Below are 17972 nucleotides of genomic sequence, written 5' to 3'. Positions count from 1 at the left end.
TGGCTTGTACACATGACAACCAATCTTGGTGGAATTTGAGTTTGTTTTATGTGTTTTTGATTAAGTTAAATTTTAATTTATTTTTTTTCTTCCGTATCTGCTTTCCATTGGGTATTAGGCTGACTTATCTCGATGGATTGAGATGAGTGTCATCACACCCGAATTTGGGTCGTGACACCTTCATCCGACAAATAAGTGAATTTCACTACGCAACTTGATCCGTCTACGAGCGTATGTTTTACTAACCCTTACCAATAATCCCAAATTTAGCTATCCCTGGATCCGTTCAAGCTAATTATATGAGGATGTTTAGATCCAAATCTCATTATTTAATCCCTTTTACGATCTGTTACCTCCTTGATTCGGCAAGTAAGGATAAGACGATTTCTAACGTTGGCCACCGTTAAAAAGCAATCAAAACGAATGGAGAAACAATACATGCATGCACACTATTCAAGAATTACTTTTTATTAAGTTCTACTTTGTTAATTCTTCATGGTTCCCACAACCCTAGTTGTGGAATTAGCTACTCATAACTATGTTGTTACAATCAATAATATTTAGGTTAAAAGCAATAATGAACTTACAATAGTAATTGTGAGAATCCAAAAATCTTTAATAAAATCCGAACGTAAAATATCGATAACAAAAAACCAGAATTCAAGAATAAAAACCCAAAAGTAGTTCAAGCTCTATTCTCAAACCCCAAAAATATGCATAAAGTAAAATAAACCTAAGAAGTGTATTTATAGACAAATAATCCTAAGCAAATATGAATTTGGAGAACATAGAAAACTTTAAGTCAGTTCGGGTCTACGACTCATTTCTACAGATCGTACTAACTTTGATGAGTCGTAGACCCAGCTCGTAATCAACCACATTGCATTGAGAAACTCTTCTTCTTCACGACAACTTTCTACTGCCCGTAAATCTGAGGACGACTCGTCAACTGGAGTCATAGACATATCCCTTACTTCATCATTAGTAACTTTAGCTACAAGTATGTTCTACGACTCGTAAAAATATGAATGAGCCATAGAACTAACTCGTCTTCTTTCACTTTGGCCTCAGTGTTTCACTTCTTCTTGACGACTTCACTTGACGACCTGTAAGGCTTCAAACGAGTCGTGTATTTCACTCGTAATCTTCAGTTTACCCTTTATTTTTCTCTTCTTTTTTGACGATTGATGCCTACGACCCCTAGAAGTAACTACATGTCGTAGGATGAATTCTTAAACACCAAAACTCCTCAAGACTTAGTGTGCTTCCTCAATTCATTCTCCGACTTAGTTTCCTGCAAAATAAGCACAACTAACATCAAATATGCTTACAAACACTTGAAAGACATGTAACTTCTCAAATTTAAAGTATTAAAAGTACCGTAAATCCACATTACATAGACACCCTCAACTTAAAGTGGTTATTTATCCTCAGGCGACACTACTATACTAAAACACTAAAACGACACAATGCAATATAAGATCAAGGATGTACAACAATCACAAGGCTACTGACTTCCGACCCCTTCCAATTTCCATCCATGATACCGTTGCAACCATTATTTCAAATCAAACTAACTTATGTGGATCAATATTAGACACTTCAACACCAATAGATAAATTCACATGCCAAAGACAACATTCACCATTTTCATGACTATTTAGAAACTGTCACTTGTGCCCTCACTGAAAAGAAGTTCCTTTTTCACACATATTTTAAATTTTTCTTTAAAACTCAGGGACGTGGAAAATACTTACTCTCACAAAAAAAATTCAGACCTTCATGCACAATACATTGGCTTGCCCTTATTTTCAATACTTAGACTCTTGAACCGTTGAATTAGAATTACTATAGGACTTTTCAGCTTGTAATGTAGGCTCGGAGACATGTGTAGTGTATTTAGATTTAGTGAATTTTGGCCCTCTTCAAACACTACATGAACCTGGAATCCACATCTTATAACCCACAACTCATTTCATTCCTTTTCTTCGCTTTTCATTTTTGCTTTAGGTGTGGCTTTTGTTTGTTCATTTCACAACATTTTACTTATGATTTATACTTTTCATTTCTAACTCTTGCTAAGCTCTTTATTCATATTAGTCAAGCACCCTTTTCTTCTTCTTTTTGCTCTTCCTTATCACACATTTTTTTTCAAAACTTTTCTTTTCTTGATTTTCTTTTTTCATACCCCTTCTCTTCTTGCTTTCGTCTCATAGTAGCCACCCTCAACTTAGATTTTTGGCCTGAATTGAGGAGCACATTATCCTAGGAGGAATTAGGGTCAAAACAAAGGATTACAATTAGGATTAGGGACATTTGAAACATGCGTTACTTGATCAAAAAGGTCTTTTAAAAGCTCATATCTTTGGTTCAAAAGGTAAAATAATGTTTGATTGGTTCTTTTTAGGCTAAGTGGAATAATTCAAAAATGGCCTATGATCCTTTTCTAATCAACAGTTCAATTATCATAGTACGACTAACGGGGCAAGTTCTAGATTGACACAAATAGTCAGAACACACACAAATACCTCACACACACTTGACATCAAGTTTCATTGTCAATTATCAATTTTTGGTTCATGTTTCAGTCTAAGTCATGTGTTATCATATCAGTTTACCTCATGTCACACAAAGATCCTACATAGTCAATATATCAAAGAAACAGACACAACATTTCAAGTAAAATTTTGGAGGGGTCTATTTGTTTTCGTTTTAAAACCTTCTAGCCATCATTCGATAGATCCCTACTCTTATTTCACATTTACATCCTAAGCATGTCGGATCAACATAAATTAAAGACGTAAATACCAAAAATCCTTAAGACTCAGTGTTATGCTTCCTCAATTCATTCTCCGACTTAGTTTCCTGTAAAATAAGCACAACTAACATCAAATATGCTTACAAACACTTGAAATACATGTAACTTCTCAAGTTTAAAGTATTAAAAGTACTATAAATCCACGGTACATCAATCACCAAGAAATAGAGCAAATCCAGTAGTGGATTTTCGATCATCCACATCTCTCCCCAATCTGAATCAAAATACCCACGAAGCAAGCTATTGGAAGTACGTTTGAAGAACAAGTTGTGGGAAGTAGTAGCTTTAACAAACGTAAAATACGTTTCACAGCTATCCATTGAACATCCAAGGGACAATTCATGAATTGGGATACTTTGTTCACAGCATAAGCAACGTCTGGTCGAGTGAAGGTGAGGTACTGAAGCGCCCCAACGGTGCTGCGATATAAAGTGGGACCATTGAAAGGAACACCATAAGCAGAGGATAGCTTCGATGTAGGTTGCATGGGTGAGCAAATAGGACTACAAGCAGCCATATGTACTCGATTAAGAAGGTCTTCAACATATTTACGTTGAGATAAAAATAATCCCTCACTGGTCCAGGTTGCTGCAATGCCCAAAAAATAAGAAAGAATGCCAAGGTCACAAATAGCAAAGTAGGACTGAAGCTATGTAACGAGCGACTTGATTCGAGTAGGGTTATTACCCATTAACAATGTATCATCTACATATACCAAACAGAACAACTTATCAGTAGCAGTAGACATGTAGAATAAAGAGCTATCAGCCTTGAAACCCAAGAATCCAAGAGAGAAAAGTACATTAGTTAGTCGTTTGTTCCATATACGAGGTGCTTGTTTCAGACCGTAAAAAAAGCGTTTCAGCATATAAACATGATCAAAACGAGATGGATCAATGAATCTGAGAGGTTGCGACATATAAACAACATCATCTAAGTGCCCATGGAGGAATGCATTTGAAATGTCCAGTTATGTGATATGCCAACCTTTAGTCACAGCTAAGGTGAGTAACAATCTGATTGTTTTCGCCTTCACCATCGGACTAAATGTGTCCACAAAGTCAATCCCAAGATGTTGATGATAACCGTTGGCAACTAAGCGTGCCTTGTGATGATCTGTCAGATTTCAACTTTGTTTTGAATACCCAACGACCACCAATAACATTCTGAGAAGGTGATGGAGGCACAAGCTCCCAGGTTCCATTATGAATTAAAGCATTATACTCCTCAACCATCGCTCGACACCAATGATCTTCCTTAGCAGCTTGGGAATAACTAGTAGGTTCCTTACTAGAACGTGTAATAGCAGACAAGGAAAAGGGAAGCTTAGGCTTCAGCAAACCTGTTTGAGTACAAGTAACAATGTGCTGAATAGGAGGCAGTGGAGCCAGAGATGAATACGTATCATATGGGGTAGTAGGTACGGCAGTTTGAGAGAGGTCAATACTCAAGGGGAGGCCATCATTATAATTTGATGTATTTGACACAGATAGTGGGGTGGAGCTAGGTAATAGTGAGTGTATGTGTATTCCGGCTGAAGGTTGGTGCAAGGATGGACGAGGTAAAGGTAACAGAGAAGTGATAACATCCGTCTCAGAGGAAGCATGAGGTGTTGGTTCTAAAGGAAACAAGGGTAGTTGTAAAGTTATTGGGTCCTGGTAGAATTAGTCGATGGTTTGGGCACCTTTGCATCCTGCGAGGAGAATGGAAACACATTTTCATCAAAAATGTCATGACGAGATATAAAAAATTTCCCTCAATCAGGGTCAAAACATTATACCCCTTATGAATTTTACTATATCCTAGAAAAATACAAGGTTTAGACCTAGGTGACAATTTGTCCTTTGCTTCAGGACGAAGCCAAGGAAAACAAAGACAACCAAAGACGCGTAATAAAGAGTAAACCGAATTTGTTTAAAATAGAACACAAAATAAGGTTGATGTTGTAGTTTTGGTGTAGGTAGTCTATTACAAACGACTGATTTAAAAGCATTAGTCCAAAAATGAGAAGGAACGTTAGAATGATGCAAGAGTTCTCTCCCTGTTTCAAAAATATGCCTATGTTTTCTTTCGGCACAACCATTTTGTTCAGGAGTATAGGGACAGGAAGATCGTTGTGTAATCCCATTGTCACGAAAATATTGTGTCAAGGCTTGAAACTCACCTCCTCAGTCAACTTAAAAAGATCTAATAGGTCGCCCAAAATACTTTTCAACAATAGTATGAAATTGGATAAATATAGAAAGAACTTTAGCCTTGAAACGAAGAAAGTAGATCCAAGTGTATTTACTGAAATGATAAAAAAAAGATGATATAATATCTATAACCATCATTAGAAACGACTGGAGTAGGTCCCCAAACATCTAAACAAATTAAATCAAGAGGGCCAGAGGCCTTAAAAGTAGACTCACTAAATGGGACTTCATGACTCTTACTAACAGCACACGTAGTGCATAAACTAGAAGATTTACTAAACGTTAAAACAACAGCTGGTAACGCTTGACGAACTACAGGATAGGATACATGCGCCAGACGAGCATGCCAAACACCAAGAGAAGCAGCAAGGAAAGCTGGTGAGAGTAATTTCGTCACCAAAAGAGAATAGACTCCATCATCACTCTAGTCGGTATGCAGTATTCCCCTCGTTATCAAGTCCTTAATCAAAAAATGGTAGGAAAAAAATTCAACAAAAACATTATTAGACTTAGCAAAAGAACTAATAGAGACCAAATTCTGAGTGGCAGTAGGAACATGTAGAATATTATCAAGTTTAATTTTTTTATTAGAAGCAGTGATGAAACTTTTACCTATGTGAGATATGGGTAATTTAGAACCATTACCTAGAGTTATTTCCTCAGGACCTTGATATTCAGAATGAATAGCAAGGTTATCAAGACCAGAGGTAAGATGATGCATGGTACCACTATCCATCAACCAATTCTGTCTAGGTGAGCTTTGGGTGCTGGCCAAATTTGGGGCAGGCCAGCCAGATATTCTGATTCCATTAGGAGTTTTAGCTGAGGGACAGACTCGTGCAATATGCATTTTGCCTTCACGGTTGTGACAAATAATTGTTGACATGTCTGAAGGTATTGGATTAGAGGGATGATAGAAAGCATGATTTTGAGTCCACTGAGAGAATCCTTGAGTCTGAAGCGTCCACGACCTCGATTACCTCTGCTTCCTCTCCCAGACCACGATTTGGAGTGAATGAACTCTGGGTAAATTGTGTTATGGGTGCAATAAAAGTAAGAGCTTCATCTATTTTTAATTGGCGTTCTTCATTCAACAACAATTCATATAAAGCATCAAAAGAAATCTCCTCTTGACGTGATTCAAGTGATCTTGTGAAAGGATGATAAGTTGGTACTAATCCAGCAAGAACAAATTCGACCAAATCATCATTGGTAACAGGATGCTGCAAAGCAGCCACCCTGTCTGAAATCCCCTTCACCTTTATTATATAGGACTCAATACTTGCATTCTCTTTCTGTAAATTATGCAACTGAGCTTTTAGCTCACGAATTTGTTGTTTTGAATCAGAATCATAAGCAGTCACAAGTTCAGCCCATGCTTTTCGAGCAGTTTCAGCACCAACTAGTTGAGATAATATACCTTCAGAGACTAAAGCAACAATCCAACTTAGGACAAGTTGATCTTCTCTTACCCAAGAATTATATGGTGGGCTGGGCTGATTGTTATCCAGAAGTTGTTTTGGAATCACCTCTTCACCTTCAATATGATAATCAAGACTACAACCCCTAAACATAGGGAGAAATTATGTCTTCCACAACAAGAATTGGAGGATGTAAGTTTAACAGGCAGTTGATAGGCAAGGTTAAGAGAGGGAAAGACATAGCAAAAGAATTATGTGCAGTGGGAGATGTTCCTGACATAGTAAAAGGACGGCGGGGGTGGTGGGCTGTAAGAAAGAAGAAGGGGTAGCATTGGTGGTGGCTAAGGTCAGCGGGGTGTGAGGAAGAAGAATGGAAAGGAAAATTATTGACCGAAAAGAAAAAAACGGGGAGCCCACTTATTTTTTCTCTTTAATTTTGTACTATTTACGCACTCTTATTTTTTTGATTTGTCATGTCAGATGTTTGGTTGAATTTAAATTCACTTGAAATGAGATTAGACGAAGGGCGGGGGGAGGAGAGATAAAGATTTTTTTAAAGTTAAAGTTGTAAAGTAAGTTTTAGTGGATAAGATCAGGATGAATTTTGTGTATTTTTTTCTTATTTTATTTTCGTTTTGAAGAAGAAAAAAGGTCGGATATATCCGTCAACTTTGTTTAAAAAGAAAGTGGCTCATATATACACTTATGGTTACACAAATGACTTACATATACTCTTTTTTTAAAAAAAATTTATTTTTAAATTTTTTTATTAAAAAAATAATTCATGTAGGGGTATGTTTATTCCTTCTCACACATTATTATTATTTGACTTTTTTGATTCAATGATTAATTTGAATTTATTATTTTGATAGTCAAATTTAATATTTTTTTCACTTATTTTCTTGTAAATTTTATTATAGACGCCCCCAAAAAAATTTACATTTACAAAAAATAACAATGCTGCAAAAAATTAGTTTCATTTATTTTATTACTTTTTTAATTCATACTTCTTTCTTTTTATTTCTCTTATTTTTACACTAAAGAGTGAAAGAAAAAAAATGAAATAGGAATAAAAAATTAAAATAATAATAACCAAAGAAGTCAAAAAATAATTTCTGTGTAAAAAAGATCAAATATACTCTTGAACTTTGCTAAAAGGATCATATATACACCCCTACATGAATTTTGTAAAAATAAAAAATAAAAAATATATTTTAAAGTTAATATTTTAACTTTTGTAAGAGCAGGGGTATATGTTAGCTACCGTTATAATGGTAGAGGCTTATGTGAGCCACGTTTGTGAAGAGAAATATATCAATTCTAATTGGCAAAGTTGATGGGTATATTTAGAGTTGTCTATATGGGTCGGTCCAGCCCATTCGGGCTAACCCATAAATGATTTGAAATTTTACGGATCAGGCCAGACTGATCCATTATTTTGGCGGGCTAAAATACAATCAGCCCAACTCATGACTACGTGGGCTACGGGCCGTACCGAGCCATCCCACTTTTTAAAAAAGAATATAATTTTTATAATTTAAATTATATATTTTGAATACAACCGTACAAAAAAATACATTTTATATTTGGATTTTTGAATTTTGTAAATCGATTTAAGATTTTAAATTTGGACTCCTCTTGTTATTTTTAGTATTCCATTTTATTTTTTACTTATTTTTTTATTTATCCCACGAGCCGATCCAACGCACATTGTTCAAGCTCTACAACCTGGTGGATTTATTCGGGTCTGGTTAAAAAGTTTATTCTTAAATGAGCTCTACAAATCTTAGTTCAGCCCTATTAAATATGGGTTCGATCGGACTGGACCAAGAGCCTAGCTCTTATTGACGGTTTTAGGTATATCAAATCTTTTCCCCTTAAATTTATTTGCTTTAGTAATATTGATTTTTTACTTATTTTTTTTAAAAAATAAAAATAGGTAAGGTCCACTAAAGTGGGTGGCCTTAAGCGGATGTATCTGGTAACAGGTAAAGCCCGAGGATTGTTCCCATCCTTGTCGACGGAGATGGCAACCATCTCTCCTTTTTACAAATATATTGACTTTTTATTTAACATTGCATTCCGTTCATTTTGAGTTAAAATTGATAGGTTATTTTTTTGTGAAATTTGAATAATTTTATGATATTATATTTATAATACTAATATTTTTTGTCAACCACGCATTTCACAATGTTCTTAGAAATATGTATTCTTCTTTTATGATTAACTAAATTAAAATATTATTAATTTGAAATATATATAAAAGGGCAGCCCGGTGCACTTAAGCTCCCGCTATGCGCAGGGTCCGGGGAAGGGCCCGACCACAAGGGTCTATTGTACGCAGCCTTACCTTGCATTTCTGCCAGAGGCTGTTTCCAAGGCTTGAACCCGTGACCTCCTGGTCACATGGCAGCAACTTTACCAGTTACTCCAAGGCTCCCCTTCTAATTTGAAATATATATATATATATATAAATTATTTTCGTGAGATAATATGTATTTTAAATATCTAATGTGTAATTATATTTGTGCAACCAAACAATACATTATGAGAAACAAATAGGTGATTGTAATTAATGTTAAACCAATTTCAATTATCAAGTAAGTTGTGATATAAATGATTAAGATATCTATTGGGTGCAAATAACTAAGTATACATCCCAGGGAAGACGATGAAGGGTAAAATTTCCAAAGGCTTCATCTACCGTGCTAGACAGCCAAATCAATTGTTCATCTGAAATCCTTCAATATTTTTTACCTAGCTTCCAATAGTATATAAAAAGTAGTACAGTGCATCACATCCTTCAATGTAAATGTTTTTAACTTTTTACACTAATCTTTCATATAAATTTTCAATTAACACCTGTCACAGAATCATAGCTCCCTTTTCACATAATAGCTAATGACAATGCCCAACTAGGCAACCATTAGGATTTGAACTCATGATATTCTGACCTATCGGCGCTGCCATTGGACTATCCCGTTAGGGGCAACCAGAACATGGACATACCTACTTGTGCTTTGGAAATTTAAATCAGTGTACTCCAAAAACATCTTTCTGCATGCATGCTGCTAGCTAGTAGCAACTTAAGATCGCCTCCATCGTCTGGATAACGGCTTTGCTGGCAATGGGCTTGTTCCAGTACCAGAAAACTCCCACTTAGCAATCATACCGTCCCATCCAGAGCTAACGAGCGTAGGGTAGTAAGGGTGCCAGTTGCAATCTCTCACCGGCTCCTGATGGTAATCAAGTTTTGCAACCTGAGCTCCACTCACCTACAAATGGAATGAACGAGATGCATGATGGTATGCAAGATTTTATCAAGTCCCTTGCTTCCAAAACAAAATTTAATGCGACATGCGCAAAGCTACCCTAGACACCACACATCATCCAAAGAAAAAAGAATATATGAAAGAGCATAGTAGACATACAATTCTTCATGCTCAAACTACCAAACCAAATGAGAAATTACCTTAACCCTGACTAGCAAACTCTCTTTTTCTATCATCAACCATCTAATTGGATACATAACATTTTTCTTAAGCTAATCTTTGCCTGCTTAATCATCAAGTTAGATAAAAGGGAGTTCAAGACCATGGTTTCACTAGTCTTTCAGATTATCAAGCCATCAGTAATTGGCCTAAACTGATCCAATCACTCAAAGGTGCAGAAACTCCAAGCAGAATGCATTTATCCAAGTCCTCAAAGCACTTAGCAGATTGCGACAAAAGATTCACTACCAATGAACCTAATATATCAGCTTATGATTTATGAAGCAAGAAAGTAATATGTTGAAAAGAAAAAAGAGCAAATCAACTAAGGGTATAAAACTCCACGCATACCATATCATAGATATAAACAGAAGAATCGCTTGATCCAGTGTAGATGAACTTTTGCCCTGTGCTGCAAATTAGAACTTTTCCTGATTAGATGACTGTTCTACAGGTGCCATCAAATACCAGAATCAAGGACCAAAATGTAACAAACTATAGAAACATGGATCACAGGGTTAATAGATTCATGAATCACGATAAAACTATTCAATATTATGAGTGTCTTTGGTATGGAGGAAAATATTTTCTAATTTTCTCATGTTTGGTTGGTCAAAATGTTTTGGAAAACATTTTCTATAGGAAAATAAGTTCCTTAACAATGAGGAAAATGAACTCCCTAATGGAAGTAGGGAAAACAAGTTGCATAGTGACATTCCAAGTTAATTGTCTCCTTCCCCACCCACCAAACACCTCTGACCCCCACCCCTTGACCATCCCACCCCCAAACTCCCACTCCCCACATCATCCCACCCTCATATTGTTTTACTAGATTACATATAAATGCTCGTGAGATAAAACAAATCTGCTTACTTACCGAACACTAGAAAATAAGTAAAAAAACTCACTTGTTTTTCAAGAAAACATTTTCTACGAAAATATTTTCCTTCACAGTTCACACCAAACGCACACTGAAGTAATCCCTCGATTTAACTGTTGATTATACCAAGAAAATATTGGACATCGGTCTTGGACCTTAGGTGAAGATGTCTCACGAAAAAACCATGAAGTTAAGAAAATCAGTTCCATGATTTATCTCTATTTGTAGTCCAATACAAAAGTCATGGTTCTGTAATACAAGCAACAAAACTGATGCCAATTAACTTGGAACATTCAAAATTCTGGAATTTCATGCAGAGGCACTAAAACTTCCAAAGCTGACAAATTATACTTAAGGAAGCAAGAAAAGTTATCTAAATATTTTAATCAAAAACATGTTTAGCAAAGAAAACTCGACAGGTATTAAGAATACCATGAACCACCAACCTATGTGCAGGAGAGAAATAACAGCGTATGAGAGTGCGCAAGACTGAGTGGCCTTTATAAGTAGCCAATGACAGGTCATGTGGGTGTCTCTTGTTTCTAACATGCTCTGGGTAGTCCATCCATCTGTAATCCCAGTCATAACTTCTAGGCCTTGGGGAGCTACATAAAAGAAAGTAGTCTTATTAGTAGTGCCGATGAGATCTTTTGGACTCAAGTGGCAACCATTATAGAACAATTCCAAACAGGTTAAACCAATAAGCCCACTCTGTGCACAACACACTCAAATATTTCTATGTGATGAAGGGCAAAACACATTAGTCAGACATTGTAGTCCCTCGTGACTCAAATGAACTGATTAGTCATGCACTGAAGCACAAGTGGACAGGAAAAGAAAACCACTTCAAGGACTAAGTATGCCCATGGGGTGCAGAAAGGAAGATGTGTTGAGGAAAAAGTAGGAAAGGGAGATAAACAGCACAAAATGAAGAAAAGAAAAAAGGATAAAGTGAGACATACTAATTAATGTTAGAAGACATTTTTCTTATATCCCAGAGTTTGATAGCCTGATCTTTCCCATTTGAGATAAGATACCGGCCATCTCCTCGAGTGTCAATAGATGTAATGCCTTCTAGATGTCCAATGAGAATCCCAGCTGCTTGCTCTCTAGTACCAAAGCAACGCCTGTCCCAGACCTGAATATGATCAAGAGCCCTTTCTAGTCAAACAGATACATACTTGCAAATTCTACGAAAAGAGACTCCATCAGTATTTCGGCGGGCCATGAGAATCCTAATGAATCCTCCAACGCTAGTTAAAAAGAAGCATTTTTTAACAACTTACCAGAATCATTAAGGGGTACGAAGCTGATATTAGTGATAGTACAAACACCATCAGTAAACAGAAGTATAAAAGACAAAAGGGTTCCATATGACCCATATATCTGAATTTAACAGAGAACAGCTTTCATGGAACAGACATTTTGCCAGTCCGGGGTTGGTTAAGTAACAGCAGAAGTAGCCCAGAAAATTGTCATAAGAAATTAATTAAGCCCATCAAAAAGTTGGATAAACTTACCTTACACAGGCTATCATCGCTTCCAGAATATATGAGGTGTCCAGTTTCGTCAGCAAAGCATACAGCATTAACATCAGACTGCAATGAAAAACATCAATCGAATTACAATATGCTTGCACATCTGTGTAGGGGAATATCTAAGAACCTGAAAGAGTAGATACAAGACGTCTATTATAGCACGTAATGCATATAATATTAAGCATAAGACACCCACTTCACGAGTTCTCAACATCAGATGGCCAAGTTTAATGGATATTTTGGTCAAACTTGTGAATCAAAGTTCTTGAGGAGATTAATAACTTTAAAGTTACTTAGAAACATAGCACAACAAGGTGAAATGTTGCGGTACCAAAATAAGTTCTATTATGATATTCTAGGAACTAATTCGTTAAAGGAAGCATTTTACTCTATGCATATACTGAGAACATAAATCAACACTAAATCCACAAGTCACAAGCTCCATGATCATGCTAAAATACTAATGTCCTCTTTCAGGAAAGTGATAGGGTAAAACTGCCCAGATCAGCAAGAAGAACAGAAAGAAAAGTGACTTACTAAGGGGAAATGCTACAAAAAAGGAAATGTAATAAAAATGTATACACAGGTTCTAAGAACCAGTTCTCACTTCAGTGTAATTAACTTTTGTAGGCTCAACTCTTTCCCTCACCAAAAGAAGAGGGAAAAGAAATGCTAATTAGATATAGCACACAATAACAACAACAGACCTAGTGAAATCCCACAAGAGGGGTCTAGGGAGAGTAGAATGTATGCAGACCTTATCACTACCTCGTGGAGGTAGAGAGGTTGTTTCCAAAAGACCCTCGGCTCAAGTGAAGAAAAAGGAGACAGTGAAGAAAAGATAGTAAGCAACAAGAAAACGGTGCAAAGTCTACCAAAAGGGAGCAGAGACAACAACAGAATAGTGCGATAATCAATAAACAACATGAAAACAAGAATAAACAATGCTATATATCAAAAAACACGAACTACAATAAAACAACTAGTAAAATGGCGAAACACCAACCATCCTAAGCAAGACAACCCTACACTACCTACTAACATGTTATCCTAATACGTGTCCTCCACACCCTCCTTCCTATCTAATTAGATATAGCACACATAATATTTAAATCACCTGATGACAGTAACATTATTTCAAGGTACCTACTTCAGGGGAACACCCAAATTCTTTGTAGATTTCATGAGAAGATAAACTTGGAAAATAACATTGTATGAAAATGATACCAAAATGGATTGTTAGCCATATCTGCTATCACTAGAAGAATATTACAATACCGTATGAGCTGGAATTTGGAGACTTAGCCTTTTTGCTTCAAGATCATAAACATATATTGAACTGTCGCTGCTACCAGCAACAAGTTCTCGCCCATCAGTAGAAAACTTCACAGAGAATATTCCAAATGTATAACTGTCATAATCATAGGTAGGGGAAGTAAATTCCAAGCCTTCATGAATTTCCTGCAGAAAAAGAGGAAATACCAGAAAAATTAACATACACCAAGTCAAGATGGGTGGCCACCTCATCAAGGACCAGATGAACCTCCTTAAATTGAGCTTTCAGACAAATGCAGCCGAAGCTCATCTACCTAATTACTAAACCCTTTTGTAAAGAAGCTACCCATCTATAGGGATATCTAAGGAGGACTACTGGGGTCAGACTTCCGTACAACAGCTTCACATTATAGATCTGAAGAGGAGTCAGCTACACACTAGAGCTTCAAAACTAATTTACTTTTGATCACAGATTCGGAGAACTAGTAAAAACTACTTTTAAGGCACTAGTTAACTAGAAATTGATCTGAAGTATTGCTGAACTGCAAGGTATTAGATACTCTCATCATGTGGTTGATTGTTCACTTTCAACATTAATCCTCTTTTAGAAATAGTGACAAGAATTGAAGTGCCAAATGAGGTCCAATATCCATGATACCACAACAAAAAGCAAGAATCTTCTGTTGTTTATCCTCCACCACATCATTGATATACATTAGTGTATGCAAGAAACTCCCGAAGGGGTGATGTAAGAGGGTTCAAAGTATACATAACCGAAGTAAGAGGGTTCAAAGTATACAAAACCAAAGTATGAAACTTTAGAATTTAGTATTCTTGGTGTATTTTTTTTACTTTGTTGATCTTGTAAATGCAAAAGATAGTTGAAATTTAATACTATCACACTTAAAAACATCTCTATTACTACATGAAGTCTTTTGATATGGCTTTCAAAAAGCTACATTGACACTAGTGGTCATTGATGATAGAAGTTCACTATGACAACTGACAATCATGATATACACCATTTCATACCCAATGAATCCCTTAAATAAGACCTCCAATTGCCCTAATGGAAATTATAGTGGCACTATTACTGCCCTAAAACGAGGCACAACATACCACCTCTTGCTGAACCAACTAATATAACACGATGTACAGGATACATTAAATTAGCATCATCACCTTTATTACCCTAAAAAGAAAGGGGAAGCAAATGATGTCTTCACTGTTTGTATAGGTGATCAGAAATTATAACAAAATTTCAGATTCTTCATTTGAAAACCAGAATACTGGTAAACTTATTTCCTCTGTATTGGAAATTTCCAGTCACTTTTTATCACGAAATTCACAGGAGTACCCATTAATGACTTCTATGATATCAAAAGGTGATAGAATAGTGCAGCAAAGATGCAGGATATGTTATCATAAGTCTTCTATCTTTTACATGGTTCGACATATAACAAGTAAAACATACCGTAACATTTGCAACAGACTGTTTCATGCCAGATCCAACATCAACAATATGGACAATGGGTGAAATACTGGAATAAACCTGTGATCAACACATAAAAACCAACTCAGAATTGTGACAGAAGAAATGACAGCAGAAAACCATGGTGGACTAGATGCTATGTAAACCAAATTCAATAAGTTATAGATGCATCACATATTAGGAGCTTGCGATAATGTACTGAAAATATCTTTCATGATGTAACAAGAAAACAAAGCTTATCCTCACTGTCACAGACTCTGTTGAAGCAAAATAGAAATAAAGTAGCCAGATTTATTGGGAAGGCATTCATTTCAATATCTATAAACAGTGTAATGCAAGAAAACAACAGATACAGAGTCAAGAAATACTTTAGTATCTTTTAGCAGATTCCTGGAAGCATAAGAACCAACAAAATCCCATTTACAACCACATGGACAGGGACTAGTTATGCACAAAGTTGTGTTAGTCATCACGAACTTACAAGAAAACGTTGGTCAGGAGAAAGCGATGTATCAGTTATTGTCCATCTTAAACTTTTTGCTCTAATATCCTTCTGGATTTTCCAGCCTTGATCAACATTATATATCCTAATATGACTTTCCTGTTTCCAGGAATAACAATGAGATCATAACATGACAATGGTCACGAAACATAGATAAGAACTCACTATATTTTTGGAAATAGAAAATTCGGGTACATGGATCAAACCTGAAATCCAGCAACAAAAAGAGAACCATTCGTCGAAAACTGTGAAACATAAGCACAGCTCCTCATTTGGTCAACTACAGAAGGACTATTTGTTGGAAGATACCGGCTCAGAAGATGACAACAGTCAGAAGATGAAAATCTTCCTCTGCCTGTATAATTCCCTTCCCTAGCAGCCAACATTTTAAGAGATGAAACTGGTTCTTTTGCCTTGCCAGGAAGCAAGTGTCTCATTCTTTCATGGGGGTTTGACCTAATCTTTGTGAGTTGAGAAATTTCATGATCAAGAAAACTTGTTCCACCTCTTTGATCAATATGTTTTATCCCATCTCCCCTTGCACTTTCATTCAAGAACCTTCTAGACCTGCTCATGGTCTTGTCTTTTTTCACTTCCCTCCAAAGTACCTAACCATGCTACACCAAACTGAAGAACAAATTTTAAGTAAGAGACCTTATTAAATGGGCAATCAGATCAAACAAAAGAGAAAACGGCGTTGAAATTGACATAAAATGGTGCTAGATAAAGTCACCCAGGAAGCACTAGCTATCAAAATAAACTGAGGTAATCTGAACAAACCCTTTAGCTCCAAATTCCAAAAGATTGTAACTTTTTCATACAAGATATAGAGAGAATTTCTTAGGATCAAATTAAACAGTTGTAGCAATAGAACATGGAAATAAGTGAACTCAAATGGGCATTAAGAAAACTTTGATTCCTTAGGATTGAGAAGGATACGCAGAATCCAAGAAAGTGATTTGGGTGGAAGTAAATTTGGATTTTGTTGAAGAGTATTGATGAAATGTTGAAGAATTGGAGCAAAGGGCTGACGGTTTGTGCAGCAAATACGTGGAAGTAGAAGGTCTACTCCTAGAAGTTGGAAAATCTGCAACACCTATTGGACTTTGCTAATAGCTGGGGTGTTTTGGTAACTAGACTGACTAATTACATGAATATTTTTATAATATTTATTTATTCTTTCTATACTTTGAATTATATATTATTTATGTAATTAATAATTTCATATCAGACTTCAATCTACATACATGTATTTATGTTATCAAATTTACTTGGTAATACAAATACATAAGAAGAGAGGCGAGCGACATAAAAAGGAGGCAAGCAAGATAGAAGGGAGGCAAGCGAAAGAGTCGGTGTATCTCATATACATATGAATTACACTAAAAAAAAATCATCTAGGATAGCAAATGCATATGGAGAGAGGTGGGAGAGAATCAGTGTACCCAAAGATACATGTGAATTCACTTAAATATAGTATATCTAAAATAAATTATACTTAATTTTGATCCCATATATTCGATATATATGTATCTGGACGCACCACATATAAACATGTATCTGAGGAACAAAATCTAGCTCGAACTGTAATTTCAAAAACTCGCAAAAAAACACGTAATTAAGCTCTAAACTTGTGAAATTTGTGTTGTTTGGCCTTTCATTGAGGTTCTGCTTGGATGACTTATAACTTAGAATAGGGTGTTCACGGATTGATTTAAGTCGGTTATTGCTCAAAATTAAAATCAAATTGATTTAATTGATTATAAAAATAAATCAAATATAACATAATATATATTTATTGGTTTCATTATTATCAATTTTAATTTAATTTAATTCGATTTTTCAATTATTAATCATGTACTAAAATAAAATCAAAAAACAAGGAGAGAAGAAAAACAAATTAATGAGCAAATAAATGATAACCAAGCAACCCCAATCACTCGTTATATCCCTGCAAACCTGGAAAAGGTTTGATTTTTATCTGGCAATAAGAAATCATAATTGGTTGTTGTTGCTTTTGTTTTGTTTTTGTTCGTTTAGTGCTTGAACCAGAATTGGCTTTTTCCTGTACTTTTATTTTTGAGCTTTATAAATAAATTCAAGAAAATTTCACAAAGCACACTACTATACGTGCTAATTACTCGATGAAAATAGAGGAGAATTTAGGATTTTAAATATATGGATGCATTATTATTTTAAGGATAAGATTTTAAAAAAAAATTTAAAAAATGACATGATATACCTCTTAATTTTTGGTATTTAAAGTTGATATATCCCTCGTTATGAAAGTGACTCATATATATCCCTATTATTACATAAATGACTCACATATACAATTTTCCTCTAATGAAAGTGTAAAA

At 35.5% G+C, this 17972-nt stretch overlaps 1 protein-coding gene and 1 non-coding gene across 3 annotated transcripts; both read right to left on the bottom strand.

Moving 5' to 3' along the window:
- Positions 1-8362: 8362 nt before the first annotated feature.
- On the bottom strand, positions 8363-8490 carry LOC129888157 (U6atac minor spliceosomal RNA). Its single transcript, XR_008766583.1, has one exon. It is a non-coding gene; the product is annotated as a U6atac minor spliceosomal RNA (small nuclear RNA).
- Positions 8491-9173: 683 nt separating this feature from the next.
- On the bottom strand, positions 9174-16735 carry LOC129887224 (LEC14B homolog). 2 transcript variants are annotated; one of them, XM_055962227.1, is made up of 10 exons: positions 16393-16735; positions 15819-16239; positions 15592-15711; positions 15093-15170; positions 13622-13804; positions 12326-12403; positions 11768-11943; positions 11252-11410; positions 10277-10337; positions 9174-9709 (listed from the first exon to the last, which is right to left on the bottom strand). In XM_055962227.1, exons 2-10 carry the CDS (start codon positions 16185-16187, stop codon positions 9521-9523), a joined length of 1413 nt encoding a protein of 470 aa, XP_055818202.1. In that variant the 5' UTR covers positions 16188-16239; positions 16393-16735; the 3' UTR covers positions 9174-9520. The 2 variants fall into 2 exon arrangements, with proteins under 2 accessions (XP_055818202.1, XP_055818201.1); XM_055962226.1 differs by having other exon boundaries at positions 15819-16735.
- Between the last annotated feature and the right edge of the window lie 1237 nt (positions 16736-17972).

This window comes from Solanum dulcamara, chromosome 4, assembly GCF_947179165.1.
Source record: "Solanum dulcamara chromosome 4, daSolDulc1.2, whole genome shotgun sequence".
NCBI lineage: Eukaryota > Viridiplantae > Streptophyta > Magnoliopsida > Solanales > Solanaceae > Solanum > Solanum dulcamara.
This window is presented reverse-complemented; position numbering and strand designations above follow the sequence as displayed.